The sequence below is a fragment of the Numida meleagris genome, chromosome 11 (assembly GCF_002078875.1).
Source record: "Numida meleagris isolate 19003 breed g44 Domestic line chromosome 11, NumMel1.0, whole genome shotgun sequence".
NCBI lineage: Eukaryota > Metazoa > Chordata > Aves > Galliformes > Numididae > Numida > Numida meleagris.
This window is the reverse complement of record NC_034419.1, coordinates 4,520,510-4,535,507: the sequence shown is the minus strand read 5'-3', so window position 1 is coordinate 4,535,507 and position 14,998 is coordinate 4,520,510. Positions and strand designations below refer to the sequence as shown.

At 35.7% G+C, this 14,998-nt stretch overlaps 1 protein-coding gene across 2 annotated transcripts in view; it reads right to left on the bottom strand.

Annotated features, from left to right (window-relative positions):
- SYN2 (synapsin II) overlaps positions 1-14,998 on the bottom strand; it is a 153,457-nt gene that overhangs the window by 42,204 nt on the left and 96,255 nt on the right. Inside the window, exons 6-7 of one of the 2 annotated variants that reach the window (XM_021409271.1) lie at positions 3,175-3,237; positions 656-798 (exon numbers count right to left, since the gene is read on the bottom strand). In XM_021409271.1, coding sequence (XP_021264946.1) covers positions 656-798; positions 3,175-3,237 — 206 coding nt within the window. The remainder of the gene's footprint in view (positions 1-655; positions 799-3,174; positions 3,238-14,998) is intronic. The other variant, XM_021409272.1, reaches the window with a different exon arrangement.

Sequence of the window (14,998 nt, the reverse complement as noted above, 5' to 3'; positions counted from 1 at the left end):
AAAAACATGGATGAAATGATTGAATGTCAAATTACACTGATAACTGATAGTTGAAATAGAGTAAAAATATGCATAAAGACAGTTACCACAGATCAACTAATACCTCATAGTCTGTTTTGTTGCTCTAAAACTGAAACACCATTTTAGCCTCTCATACAGTCATGATCTCTAAACATATCCCTATAAAATTAGAAGACATTTTACCCATATATACGAAGGCCATCGTAAGATACGAATTTTTCTTAATATTTTATGTTAAAAGGAGAGTACTTCCTCCCATTAAAGTTTTATCCTTCAAGTTGGTGTGAATGAATGCCATCTAAACATAGAGGGAAAAGAACATTTGACAAAAACAAGTTCTCTATAAAAAACAAATCCCTTTCATTTCTTTAAATGAAAAAATAGTTAAAGTTTGTCAGGAACACTACTCCGGCAGGCTCACCTGTTATGTTACCCTCCTCCTCCCAGTGACAATCAACTTAAAGAAAAAAGTGTTGATAAATCCAGAAAGTCTAAAATACTGTCTTTCTGAAGAGTATGACAATGAAGGCATGGAGTCACCACATTTCTACTCAGAGTCTCATCCAACAGTCTTAAACTTATTGGTGCTTATCAATTTTCAAACAAATGATGAAAAGATAAGTTTTTGGCTCACATGTATGCTTTGTAGTTACTGCCTATCTTTTGGATCCTGATGTCATATTTGGAGTCTATGAACGGTTCAGTAGTGGCGTAGGTCTGAGTAAGTGCTACCACGCTGGCTATGTCCTGAAAATCGTAGTGGTTGTCTACCTTGATCTGTAGTCATCATGCCACAAGTAAACGGCAAATGCAAAAGAAAAAACAGCAATTAGGAATAAAGTGTAGACTTCAGTTTCAAATGGCATTCATGAGAAATATAGTTTTTGATAGCATCAGTTTATAAAGGGCATTTGATATTTTATCTGATTTCTAGATTCTGTAACATTCCTGCATTAAGGTATCTAATTTTCTGTGCAAAATATTACCTGCTCATCCATCGAAAGCAACTTGCAGATAGTGGATTTTTGTTTTGCTTTTCAATTGTTTTTAACAGTTTTGATTGATAACTTTTAGATCAGTTGCTTTTAGGAGATTGTTTAAAGGTGTGGTAATGTGCAACACTAATTTTATACAGCTGTTCTTGATTTTCTAAACTGCTCATGTAACTGTATGTACACGGTGCCCACCACGTACTGTCTCATCTGTGTCATGTATCTCCCAGGAGGGAGGACATGAAGGCTCATGACGTTCTGATGAGCGCACATTCACACGGAACACAGAAGGTTGGCTCAGGTTGTTGGAATCAGTTTTCCCATTTGTCCTACTTCTTTGCAAGGAGTCAAGCATTCTAGGAGTAGAACTTCCTAGACTTAAAACGCTGTGATAAATGTGAGGAATACTGATTTAGAGGAAGAGTGAGAAAGAGACTTTACATGGCAGGCTGAGGTATTAATTTTTGACAGGGAGAGCTTATCTCTACAGTTGAGTTCAAAGGAAGTTAGTTGAAGTAGGGAGAAAACGTGACTCAGAAGAGAAGTCTTAGGGATGGGAGATAATAGGAGAGGGAAACTGGAATGCCAATAATTCTTTACCCAAAGTGCATTTCAGGAAGGAGAGGAAAGGGTGCAAGGATTACTATGTATCATACTATCTAACATTAGAAGAAGTTTGCAACTTCTTACTAGCCCAGCATCTGGTTTGCTTCCACTGCCAAACGGTACTTAAAAGAAGACCTGTAGCCTAGAGTGCCCACAGCTGAGAGATAGGAATTGTGTATTAAATGGAGTCCAGTGAACTGAGAAGAAGTCAGGCCAAATACTGAGGCCAAAAAGCCCAAGTATTTGCTCTCAGCTCTTGGATTCAGAATGATGCAGAATAATTTGTCGTTTGAGAGCCAGAAAACCAGATACAATGCCTGGTCTCAACTCAGTTTCTGAAAATTTAATAGTGTATGTGAATCTAATTACAAGTGGAAACACTACTCCTAGCAATGCCTTTTGGGAGATCTGGGATACAAGAAGAACCTTTACTTGGGCTCTGGTAGTAAGCGTTCCACTAGAAAAGACTGGCATTTAATCTTTAAGGACTTAAAATACTTTATAGCTAAAAAAAAATCTAGATTTTTATTTGTAGACATTTGATTGCTGGATATTTTTGTCCAACAGATTTTCTATAAATGAGAGGTGAATATTGAAACTTTGATATAAACATTATAATACTTCAAGTATGCAATCCACAGAAACTAATGTTTAAGTAATTAGTGGTTAATTCTGCGCCCAGTTAATTTGGCTGCCAGATTTCTTCTGACTTACTAAGTAAAAAATAAAGCAAAACAGTTGTAGGCAAAAGATCATAGCATACTAGTCAAGCTGCACAATTTTTGAATGAATACAAATAAATCAGCTTTCTATTTCTTGTGGCAAATATATTCATAGAGCTTTTGGAGACTCAAGATGATAAATGTAACTATTCTCTGATGATTTGTTTTAAAATATAAAACACACTACTGAAGTGTTTTCAATGAGAGAAACATAATCTGTAATGACTACAAATTTTCAATGACATCAATGAAAGTGTGATTTAAATCATATCACTTGAACCATCATTGTGAGAGAAGTGGTATCAAAACAACAGTACTCACCACTGAAATGCAATTACTTTGGAGAAAGAAAGCAGCAGTTATATAGTGGTATGAAACAATCACAGAGAATACATTAAGACAGGAAACGAAGAAAGAATCTGGATCAGGCTGTAACTAGTAGAGAACCAAGGCAAAACCACCCTAGAATCCCAGGTCCAAAAAGTTGGATTGTGCAAATAGACATTGACTCTTAAACAGTTTCACCACAGTCAACTAAATTAATTAACAAGATTCTACTTCAGGAAAGCACCTCAGTATATTTTAAAAAGTGTCCTAAATATGGAACACATAAACTGCCTGAGAAAGTGTCAATATGTAAAAATTAATATATACATTTATTTTTCTAAAGAGAGGTGCTTTCTTGAATAATAGACAAGCAGAGATTTGCAAGGGTTAGGACCAAAGACAGAATTTGGACAGCGAAAAGTCAAAATATCCAGGAAAGAAAAGAACATGCATATTCTTTTAGACAAACACCCGTCCTCCTAACATGCAGTAAGTAGCATCTGCACCTTTCCCATGCCTGAATGAGCATGTCCAATCTTCACAACAACAGGAAATGTCGGCATTGTTAGCTAAGAGGGAGAACAGAAAGGAAATGTTAGAGAAATCAGCTGTGAGTTAAATGATTAAGCTGCACCATTTATGAAAATGCTTTAAACAGCCATAACAAAGGCAAATCTGCTTTTGGCATGTGGTTATTTGAATAGATATCCACAGAGTGTTCTGATATTCCATTTAACTGCAACTGTTAGTTTATACTGAATTGGGATGTATTAAATATTGCTGTTTACATCATCTCAGCTGATTACAAAATCACAAGTGGTACTGCTTATTTTAGGTTCCATTTCAACAAAATGAATCTACTGGAAAAAGCTTGAGAGGCAGTTCTAGGAAAAAGTCCCGTGAAGCGGTGATATGCTTGCAATAACATATTAAAGTTAGTTCAGGATTCAGAGGAAAATCTCTCTCGTGAAAAGTCATAAAAATACTTGCCACTCCTTAGAGAGGTTTTGATCTGGAGAAGCACTGAACAGTTCAGACTTCACTGTGAACTATTCTTCTGTTTCTTGGCAATTTTAAGATTGAGGTTTACTTGCAGCAAAGCAGTTCTTCAGTGCTGGATACATGACATGTTATAGTTTAAGTCTTTTAAGACTCCTTGCCCAGATTTTAGTGCTCTGATTCTAGCGGGCATTTTCATTCTGCTCTGAATGGTTTGTACAGAAGGAAAAGAAAAAAAGGCCACACCTCATAATCTTCTCAAAGACCATACAGCCAAAGCTGTCAATAAGACTAAAGAAGAAATGCTTAGTATTTCACTGACATTTCCGGGGTGCCTATCATGGCATAGCTGGAACTTTTGACACCCATCACTGTAGCCCACTTGTAATTTCTTTCATTTAGCGTGGAAGCTTTTCTAGAATGCACAGCAGATGGCTGGCATTGCCTGACTTTGCAGTTCCTAGTCAGTTCACTGCTGCTCTACAAGACACGCCACTGGAGTCAGCCTTACCTGTTCCTTCCCCCTCCCTCATATTTCCTAGAAGAAGTATATGGCTGCTTTAGAAGGAAAATGCATAATGGACTTTGTTTGCTTTCTTCTATCCCTCTCTACTCCCTCCAAAATAATATTGGTCCTGATAACAGCAATCACGAACTGAAGGCTCTACAAGAGAGGCTTGGAATTTCTCTTGTAATGCTGAACATCCTTTCCTGAGAATGAACTTACAAATTCACCGGGGAAGCACTCTGACATAAGAGAAGATTATTTCCTAACAATTCCTTTTGGAAAAATTGTTTTTATTACTAAATGACCCAGCTGCAGCTGAGATTTCAATTTGCGAGCATGAACAGAGAAAATTTCACATATAACAAAGTAACAGACTAGAACTCCCCTAAGTAATGCATCCAGTAAAATACTAGTGCTCATATGCTGTGCTCTTCCAAGACTTGTTATACTAAAAAGCTTGTACTTATCTCTTGGGTGTAGTATGAAACAAGACAAGGGTATACTATATCAAAGAAGAATTTAACTGAGAGTAAAATTAGAATAGGTAAAATAGAACTCTACTTAATCAGTAGCTTTTTACGTGTGACAGTATTTACACAGTGTCAGTTCAACATTCTCAGCAGTGCTGAAGTATGCAGTGTAGGATGTAACCAAGCTGTACATTCAACTACACTTTGTGATACTGTCACATTCTGTTTTATTACTGTGTACAGAGATGCAAGAAGCATTTTGGGAATTGTTCTTTGAATGCAAATTACATACAGTTGTTTTTTGTTGTTCTTGCATTTGCTTTTTCCAGAGCTGTCAGTTACTGACAATTACATAAATATTGAGAATTTTGATTGGCTTCGAAAAGCCAAAAGCACTTGTAAAAGCATTATACAGTAAGGGCCAGACATACTGCAATTTCAAATTAAATTTCTTTGTAAACTGTAGGAATGCAAAGGCCTATCTATGTAGTCAGTCAACATCTAGTTATTTATTGCTCTCATATTTTAAAAACAGCTACTTTTTCTTTTCTTTTTTCAAATTTTGACGAGGGAGGGAACAAATCATTGTCTGAATTCAGAAGGGCAGCAGCACATTTTAATGATTGAGCTACAAACCACTGACACGGGGTTTGTAATGGAAATGCTGGCAGATATCTAAGTATAGCAGTACAAATGGCACTCCTGTAATTAAGAAGACCATGTATTTTCCTGTGATTCCATAGCCGTGGAATCCTCTGAGGACCATAGGAACAAACACTAACTCAAAACAAAACAAAAAAAAAAAACCACCCAAACCAACTCTGCTTTCTCCCAGAGAAAAATGTGAAAATGTGCTAACATCATTTAAGGAAAGACAACTCATTTTGCTCTGGAGTCCAATATCAAGATTTCATGCGGTATACCACATCCCAGTTTAGACAGTGAAGAGGTTGTTGCAGTAGAAAAAGGCGCTGAATATTGCATTTCAGAAATCATACAGGCAAAAACCAGGTAGCATAAAAGGCAGTGAAATATTAAGTCTTCCCAGTGCTTTTCTTCTTCTATCACTGTGACAGGCTCACGAACCCAGGGCTGATGAAGCTGTAGTTATTGTGCTTTTCTAGCAGCGTTCTCTTTATTCCTGCTGTTGCTTTAATCACCACAGTTCTCCCATTGTATAAAGAGACTGTGGCATCATGCAATCGCTTTGCTAACACTAACTAGATTCCAAGATTGTGTGGTACTGTACTGTCAAGCAATAACTCGATCCGAGTCCTCTCCTCACCTCTTTCCAATCTGTTCTTTCCTGTTACTTTGTCTTAACAGGCAGTCTCAAGACTGGATAAACATTATGTATGGTACAACTGTGCTACTGACATTGAAAGTGTACCAGCTCCATTCCTTTAAATTCCCATTATAGTTACGTGGTAGTAAGTTATTTTGAGAGAAGGTCTGGCAAGCATGCATGGATCAGTTTTAAGTTGAGTTGATACTAATACAAGTCACTGCATGTGTACTTTCAAAAGTATTTTTTGGGGGGAGGGCTATTTTACAAAAGCATTTCTTATTTTTCAAAGGTGTTCTTAAATTCAGAATAGTATAAATTCTACTATGACAAAAATAGAGGTAACAAATCAGAATAGAATATTGGAAGGCCAACAACAGAAATTACATTGACGAATTTGACAGTTCTTATATATGAGAGATGGACCATTCTGCACGAACCCTTGCATATACATAAAAATACAGGAAAACTATCTCTTTATTGTTTTTTAGGATAAATGGGAGTTCTATTATAAATTAAATAACAATACCATACACAATAATCATAGAATCATAGAATTAGCTAGGTTGGAAAAGACCTACAAGATCACCTAGTCCAACCATCCACCTACCACCTACAACCCCACTAAATCATGTCTCCCAACGCTATATCTAAACGTTTCTTGAATAATATATTGAATAATATATTATTGTGAATCAATGAGAAAGAAAAACACATGATAAACATGCAATAAAATTTTTCAGAGCTCCTTCAACATCTCTCATGGTCATATATTCTACATTTTTTACTGGAATTATTAGTATTAGTTCAGGAAAACCAAATATATTACTATAGAATGGTTTGGGTTGGAAGGGGCCTTTAAGACCATCTATTTCCAACTCCCCTGTTACAGGCAGGGACACCTCCCTCTAGACCAGGTTGCTCACAGCCCCATCCAGCCTGGCCTTGAATGCTTCCAAGGAGGTGGCATCCACAACCTCGCTGTGCAACCTGCTCCAATGTCTCACCACCCTCACAGTAGAGCATTTCTTCCTAGTATCTAGTCTAAATCTACTCTCTTCCAGTTTAAAACCATTTGCCTTGTCCAGTTGCTACATGTCCTTATAAAAAATTCCTCCCCAGTTAATTACATACATGCATTCACTATATTAATTTTCCCTAATACAGATAGTCTACTATCAAAATAATTATAACAGTAATGAAACTATCTAGATTTATACTAGAGAAATAACAATCTCAAGCAGAAGTTATACTGACAGAATTTCCAAATTCAGAGAGAAACTGAACCCAATATTCTCAAATTGATGAAGAAACACTAATTAAGGCAAGCATGCATTCACAACAAATATATCACAGAAGCATGTTTCTCATGTCATCAAGTCTTTCAGGATCACATCATGACATCTGTTGGATTAGCTAGCTTGAGACCACAAAGCATTTTGAAATGGCTGACACTTTGGGTTTTTCTCTTCCATGGATGTAAGTTATTACATCAAATACTCCTTTTCTGTGTTTCTAGGATGACTAGCAAACTGGCTTCAAAAACAAATTAAGTTGAAAGATTCATTAGTTACTGGTCAGAACCTATTTTAAAGACCTAAAATCTGTGAAATATCATAATGTTCTTCTGAAATGTCTAGATATTTCCAATGCGCTACATATATTGTCTTTATAAAAGATTTAGGATTGGGAAGCTTAAAGAACAATGCAAAAACTGCTCTGTGGAAAGGAAGGTCTTCAAGTAGGTGCTATAACTGTCAGCTCCAAGTAGTTAGTTAACAGAATTATAAAGCTCACAAACACCAATCTGATTAACGTTGTGTTTGTGAGGAATCACAATATTTTCACATTCTAATGCTACCTGTATATTCACTGCATTTTGATTTTAAAAAAAGTCATTGCACTTCTTACTAAGAAGTACGTGGTGATTCTCTTCCTCTTGAATTCACCATTGTGAGTTCTTTTAAACTGAATTTTTGCCCCGTGCTTGCAGTTTCAGGGCAGCAGCAGCAGCAGGAGGAAAAAAATGTTGAACTTATCAACAAGAGTCATGTCCTTCCAGTGAACCTGACAAAATAAACTCAACTGGTATTTTAAAAGGAAACAAAACTTACATTGTAACTAGAGGCGGCCACAGCACTATTATTAGCCTGACGAATGTACCTTCACTTTTTAGGATTTGTGTAGTGATCAGAGATTTGACATCCCTCTCTAACAACGTATTTTTGTTTTGTTAGTTGATTCTCTTCTAAAAACAACTAACGCTCTTAGTCAAAAATCTTACTTTTTTTTTAGTCCCCTCAGTGGAATTTAAACTAGTTGCTAAATGTGACACAGTTTTACCATAATAAAATTGGAAGGAATTGCCTAATTAAACATCTGACTTTAAAATTATGGAACTATATACATATACCCTGTTCTGTTATGTTCCATAACTAAAATGCATTCTCTCCCTGTTAATAATGCTTAGGAAACCTGTTGGTTACCGGCTCTGCTGGACATTTTTCTAAACAGTTAAACTGCACAGAAGTCTCTATATAAAATGTCTGTACTATCTTGAAATGCCTCTTTTTTTTTTTTTGTCTTCCCAAATTTAGGTAGCTATGTAGTCCTTATATTCTTGATTAGGTTGAATTTGAAAATGAAATGGCATTTGCTATATTCTGACCATTACAGATTCTTCAGTTACTTGATTTCTGACCAAAATACACTAGAGATCGTAGATGAAATTCGTACAAGTTATCTGATAACAATAAAGCCGACTTGCAGTCAGAAGCACTTCCAAGCAGAAGGGCATGAAAATCTAATGAAGCCATCTCTTATTGCCTGCACAACAGCAACAATAATAATTATCATTGCTTGTTAGCATTTCATTTGCATCAGTTATAAAATTACAGATTATTTATACTGAGTTTACAAAGATAAGTAATATCTACCCACCTTCATTTTATCTTGTCTTTGATATCTGGCCACTTAAAGATTTCAGAAATCTGTTTATCACACTTTCTAGTTTCATATACTTAAATAACAGCTAAATGTACCATTGCCATCTTCTACATTACTGATGTGAAGGTCGTTTAGTTAACTAGTAGATGGTTATAGAAGTAACCAGCCTTAATCTATATTGGTATTTGTATCTTTCTGTATGTAATGGGAATAATAATTATCCTTCCCTACTTCAGAAATTTTCTGAAGTTTTATGAGAGAGGTTTGCTGCACTGTAAGTCTATCAATTTAATATAAATCCTTAAAAGTTAAGCTTCAAACACTAAACTGCTGAATGCTTTGTAAGTTCTTCACTTTTAAGCAATGCCTGGTATTGTACTGTAAATATTTTATTTCCAAGAGATACGATTTGAATTCTTGTGAATTTACTGTTAATTATTTTAATTAAGACAGAATACAAAATATAATAAATGCCATATATAAAAATAAACTAGGCAGAAGCCCTCTGCTGGCAACAATGCAGAAAACAGTGATTTGAAGGTGGTATTCACTCCATTTAATTTCGTTATGGTTGTGTTGACTAGAAAAGCCACAATAGAATAAAAAGAAAAGGAAAAAAATAGCAACACACACAAAAAAGTGTACTTCATAAACATGACTTACCTTGTTTAAATATTTGTCTTTCCAATAATTCCCAAGCAAAGTTCATTTAGCCACTCTACTTCCATGTCATTTATTTGTGGAACATGCATCAGACTAAATCTAATTTTGCTCTGCTTGCTTTGGAGAAAGGAAATTAAAAATGAAATAAAGAAGGTGTCCTTTAATTCATTCTTTTCTTTCTCAGAAACAGGCAGGAAGGCTCCTAAATCAATAAACAAGCAGTACTGTCTGTAGTCTATTTGGTTTAAAGAAAACAAACCCAAGATAAGTTAGGGTTTGAACATGCAGAAGTTCCCTGTCACCAGCAGGGGTAGCTCAACATATTCCTCTGGTGACTAAGAGCGGCAGGAACACCACACTTCAGCAGCTACTATTTCTCAACAGAGAACAATTCAGAGATGTTAAGTCAAATTTTCTACCATCTCGTACCTTTTCAGAAAAAGAACAGGTGTAAAATCTATAGAGAGTAACATTTTATATTCCCTTCACACAAGTAGCAAGACAAGGGAGAATCAAATATGCTTTGTATTAACTTTTCAGAAATACGTATGTTAAAGAAAACTAAAAGCTCAAGTGAGTGAAAAGAGTTGAGATTTAATTTGATTTAGAGTGCAAAGTCATCAGAGAGAGCCAAATGCACATTAATTGTGGTTTATTTATTCAAAACAGAGGGTTAAAGTAGATTACAAACGAAAGGAGTGCAATACGAATAGGGCCCTGTGAAATGCTGGGCCACCCAACTTCCCACCTCCTGGGAGCTGATGCAAAATTGGGTACCCCTTGTACATAGTTCCCTCCATTGCCATTAACATCACCTCATGAGACTGGATCTTCTGAAGCCAGTTCTCTTTGTACTCACTGAAATCAAAACATGCTTCAACATTACCTTATATAACGGGACACTGCCAAGTAAATCTGAACCAGGCAATCGGTCTAAAATAACTTTGCACTTAAGTTGTTCAATTAAAAAAAAGTTATCTAAGTCAATACACCAGTGACGTGACAGTAGAAAAATCTTATACTTCTAATGCCAGTAGTGCATGAAAACAGAAATTTTTATGAACAAGAAAAAGTAAGTATTATGGCAATGAATCAAAAAGAGCAGTTCTCACAGGTTTCTAATAGAAATTCTAGAGAAGACAAAATCGTGGCAGAGATCTATTATGTTTTGATTCTGGAATGTCAGTATTTTATTCCATTTCAATCATTCTAAGAACTATTTTGCAGACTGCTGCCCCTGAAACAAAATATAATTCCACAACCTTATAATAAAATGACCCAAATTGTTGTGACTGTAAACTGAATGCATATCTTTTTCTATAGTATTTAGGAAGTGACAGCTATAGGTACCATCCCTTTTTAAGCGGGCTATAGTACATATGTAGATACTGGGATTTAAAATCCAGGAAAACTCATCTATTTTGTGAAATACCATTCTAATTGGGGTTTTTAATTATACAGGTTTTGTATGGGATATGTATTGTGATTATACAGGTAGTTTTTAGGAAAAATAAACGCAACGCCAAATGAAAACTAGGGAGAAAAGAACTCCAGCAAAGCATCAAAAAGGCAACAGATAAACTACGACTGTGGAGAATCCTGCCTACAGTCATTCTAAAATAAGATTCATTTCTCACAATAGGGAGAGAATAGGATACATATATGTAAAAAAAACCTACATTCTGTAGACAGTCAGGAACTATTGTGCAGAGCAGGCTGTCCAAACAAAAGGCATCACGTAGATTCAAACAGCTCTACAGCTGGAACAGGCTGCAAGCTCTCTGTTGGATAGCCCCTTATAATTAAAGAGCCTGTGAAAAAGCTGCTTGGACAATCCCTAAGCAACACAGTTCAGAGCAACCTGACATAACTCAAATATCAAAATGAAGCCTGCCCACAAAAATGCTCCTGATCAATCTCCAGGAAACAATAAACTGACTTCACAATGCTGTGTCTTATGAAAAATGAAGTACAGAGTTAAGAGATGCCTTCCCAGGGAAGAAATGAGAACATCCTAAAAACAATGAGTTTGTTCTGGAGCTCAGGGGAAGCAGCACTTTGGTCCATGGAACTCTGCATGTAGGAAGTTCAACAGACGGTAGTCTAGTGTTTTTAATACAAGTTGCTAGGGGATTTTAATACAAGTTGCTAGGGGACATTAGATAAAAAAGAAACAAAGATGGCCATTAGTGACCTTTAAGCTTTTCCTGAACGCTGATAATAGAAACTGATGATGAATAGTAAAAGTTAATAAGGAACAAGATAACCCACTGTCCAAAAAACCCCACTGAGAATTGTAAGACCTATGCAAAATTAGTGTTTCCACTGAGAACTTTGACTGTAGCCAGGTTTCCTGCCTTCTTTCTATATCGTACACATCAACAAATACAGCAAACAATCCACAATCTGCATTATTTAACTGCATTTTACTAGAAAATAGAAATGAATTACTCAATTTTAGGTTTATTTAGCTAGACAAAAAAGAGAAAGTGCCAAGTGCTTTTTGTACTGTGTCAATAATGAATTCATGTAATCAGTGACTATGTCCCTTGAGAAACAAAGTTTTCTGCCTCTTATTAGCAAGTGTTAGTTACATCAGATGATAAGCAAGAAGTGGGCACTGTTCAGTCCTGCTTCATGCTTCATTAGTGTTATGACACAGTTTGCTATGATATCATGGTTTACATAACAAACTAAAGGAAAATCAGCATCATAACAGTGCAGTAAAAGAGGCCCTGTACTGTTAAACTGTTTATACAAATAGGAAAAGACCAAGTGTTTCTTTGGTTTATGTTGGCTATCTTTTCTTTATTATTGCTTACAATAAAAGATTACTTTGCTTACAAATTTGTCAAGAAATATTTCTGTGTTTTTTGGAAGTAATCTTTGTACTTCGCAAGGTCAAAGTCTAACACTGTAGTTAGATCAAAAATTAATTTGATTAATACAATGAAAAATATGAACGTGCAGTATAAAAAAGCACAGCGCATCTTCAAGATAAGACTGAATGCTTACTGATACTGTTCAGAGGTAAGAGGTTCTCAAATGTTTGTACTGATATCAGTAGGACCTACACATAATTGTTGGCTCCTCGGGTAAATGGACTACTACTATGAAGGATACTCAGCTATCTTGCCTTGGTTTTGGAATTAAAAAATAGTTGACAAAACTTCTTGTTTGAGAATGAAAATTTGGCAGAAAACAGTTCTGCCAAAGCTTCTGAAGTTGTTTTCCTTTTACATTTTAATAATAACATTGTATCAACATTTTCAGGAAGGTTTGAGTGATAAGCCTATCAAAGAACGGCTCATTAGTTGCATTAATTGCATGGGAAGAACAGCCAGTTTCAAGACCCAGTTTTGAACGGGCAAGTCCCTGTACCTTAGTGCTAGCTGGTGTACGTGTCTGCCTTCGTTGTGCTGCTGGTAACCAGTTGTTCCATGCTATGGTTCAGGAACGCTGCAGCCACAAGTTTCACTAACGTTCATATTACCACTGAAGGATCTTGTTGCTGATAGCTTCTTCCAAGTATCTCTCTTACAATGTTGACTAGGTCTAGAGAGACCACCAGTGAATATATTTCTTGAAGAAGCAGCTCTTTCCTAGGCATGTGCTTCTCTAAGTGTAACCATACTCTAAGTATTCTGCCTATGTACAAAAATCTTTGAAAGACACTTAAAAGTCTAATTGCATTGTTCCAAAAACAGCTGCAGGTAATACTATACAAGATCACAATAAACGTGTTTTTTATGCCATTTGCACAATTACCACACAAAATTTGGTTTTAGCAAATTTACATTTCTGCGCAGCCAAACATAATTATTTAATTCCCAACTATGTCTATAGGCAGTTGTGAATTAATTAACTTGTCACAATTATTCTTAAAATTTATTTATAAGGATAATGATTTCAGTTTGACTGTACAATTATTTTGATTGTACTAGATTTCATTCCTCTTGATTTCATTCCTCCAGACATGGAGAGCATGCTAGTTTAATGTGCTACTCTGAGCAACCATACACAAAACCTTCCTTGGTTAACACCCAAATAGGTAGAACTGCATTCTCAACATAAAGAGAAGACTTAGCCCAGCATACTTGCCTATTATTTGAATCTTACTGAAACAGTAATCAGATTGGCCTATTTAGATCGTTCACAGCAGCAGGCATGTGATGTTGTCTGGAAACCAGTCATTGGCTCTCAGTTAATTCCTACAACACTTTCCAGTCCTACCACCCCAAGTGAGATCTGAATGTCAACAGCCCTACAACTCCTGACCACAAGTCACAGACACCATTCAAATACCTGCTTGGTTTTTTTGTTTGTTTGTTTGTTTTATATTAGCTTTAACTTCCTGGATAAGGTTTCAACCTCACAACTTTTTATTCACATGAAAAACTGAAAATGTAAGTTTCCTCCAGGTAAGAAAAAGATGTTAACAGGTCTAAATTATTTTCTGGTGTTAGACCTGGACTTGGATCTATCCCTATGATTTTAAGCAAAACTTCAGACTGAAAAAATAAAAATCAAAGCATGACTGCCTGAAGTAAATCAGGGTATCATGTAAAACATTCTCAGCCCAGCTTTGAACCTAAACATAAGACCCAGTTCTAATAATTGAGTATTTATGTATTTTTATTTTTTTCCTTGAGTATCTACCTGTTGAGGATTGAAGTAAAAAGAACCAAAGCAACTGGTTAGTTGCCAAAATGACCTCTTACAGTTTAATGATAAAATAAACCTTCTGCTGTGGAACACGTACACATTTCTATAATGATAGAAAACTACTTTGCGTACACCTAAATCCTGACAAAATAGCTTTTCATGAGTCTTGATTAAAATGGTTCAAATTACATTACTGAATTTTCAGTTCTCAAACTTGAATTGTGACAAAAAATACAATCCTGTAAGTTTTGTCCTCCATGTCAATCTATATCATTTATTTCTCTCTAATCAAATCTTATCTTGCTCCCTCATGAAAGTAGTACTTTATAGCATTTAGAATGCTTATCCAGACTCTGATATCAATAAAAGATCTGAAGCTGAAAAAAGATTCCCAAACTTCTGAATTTATGCGTGTGTTGCATGTATAACAGTAGCCAGAAAATGCAGATATAGATCTGCATCGACCAAGACTTCTATTGAAAATGAATGCAGAGAAAAAGCTGTGCCTCCAACGTACATTAAACCTACATTAAATCCTTGATAAAATAAAAAATGCCTTTTTTTGCAGCTTTCATTTGTAATTCGTTATTCCATGTAACTGCTAATTGTTCTAGTCTTACAAATTGAGCATTGAAACGTTTCTTTTTTCACAAATGAAGTTCTGTCCAGCCTGCAAGCAGGAATGTCATCTCAGAAAATGCACAGAAGTGCAGGGGAAGACCAAGGACTGCAAATGAAAGCAGAGTTTAAAAAAAGGACAGCTGTTTTCTTGGCCAAAATAGAGAGGGTAGCAG